The sequence below is a fragment of the Camelina sativa genome, chromosome 12 (genome assembly GCF_000633955.1).
Source record: "Camelina sativa cultivar DH55 chromosome 12, Cs, whole genome shotgun sequence".
Taxonomy (NCBI): Eukaryota; Viridiplantae; Streptophyta; class Magnoliopsida; order Brassicales; family Brassicaceae; genus Camelina; species Camelina sativa.
In genome coordinates this window covers 11,488,684-11,489,457 of record NC_025696.1, presented here as the reverse complement: position 1 = coordinate 11,489,457, position 774 = coordinate 11,488,684, and the positions used below count along the sequence as shown (strand labels likewise).

General features: G+C 47.2%; 2 protein-coding genes across 2 annotated transcripts in view; both read left to right on the top strand.

The window, feature by feature from the left end:
* LOC104731317 (probable F-box protein At4g22030) overlaps positions 1-774 on the top strand; it is an 11,157-nt gene that overhangs the window by 2,450 nt on the left and 7,933 nt on the right. The gene's annotated exons all lie outside the window — the stretch shown is intronic.
* Positions 10-774, top strand: LOC104733053 (probable F-box protein At4g22030). The gene has a single exon (XM_010452671.1). The coding sequence runs from the start codon at positions 10-12 to the stop codon at positions 772-774; it is 765 nt and encodes a 254-aa protein (XP_010450973.1).

Genomic DNA, 774 nt, shown 5'->3' with positions numbered 1-774 from the left:
GCTGCCTTGATGAACAAGCTTCAGCCGTCGCAGCTTGTGGAAGAGCAGAGGAACGCGACGAGGCTGTTCAAGCAGCTGAGAAACAGAATCGAGATGGTTCTGAGGGAGAAGAGCGAAGATGGAATCAGTGAAGCAGACGTGAAAGAAGTGATAAAGAGAGTGCTCTGTTTAGACAAAGCTTACCCACTTCCTCTTGTCGGTACCATGCTCGAGAAGTTCCCTCAAGAATTCAAGCCAGCGAATTGGTGGCCCGAAACAAAACCCGAAGTCATTCATCCCATAACCGAAACTAACGGGTGGAACTCGGAGCTAGAGATGGAGATGAGAGAGGTGGTTGAGATTATTAAGAGTAGAGATGCAGAGGAGTACGAGAAATTAGGTAACGTGGCCTTGAAGTTAAACCGGGTTTTGGCCATCTCTGGACCGGTTTTAACCGGAATTGCTGCTGTAAGTTCTGGCTTTATAGGCCATGACTCAGGTTTAGCTGGAGTAGTAGCAACGACGTGCGCTTCATTGGCTACCGTAGTTAACACGTTAGAGCACGGAGGTCAAGTAGGGATGGTGTGTGAGATGTATAGAAACTCTGCTGGATTCTTCTCTCTCTTGGAAGAAACGATCAAAACAGAGAGAACAGAGGATGCGCTAGTTTTCGAGACAAAAGTAGCGTTGAAACTTGGGAGAAGCTTGTCTGAATTGAGAGATCTCGCCAGAAGATCGAGCTTATCTCGGTTACAAGGATCATCCATTGATGAATGCGCAAGCAAGCTCTTTTGA

Coding starts and splice junctions, on each gene's coding strand:
- LOC104733053 (XM_010452671.1), top strand. CDS start 10: ATGAACAAGCTTCAGCCGTCGCAGCTTGTGGAAGAGCAGAGGAACGCG.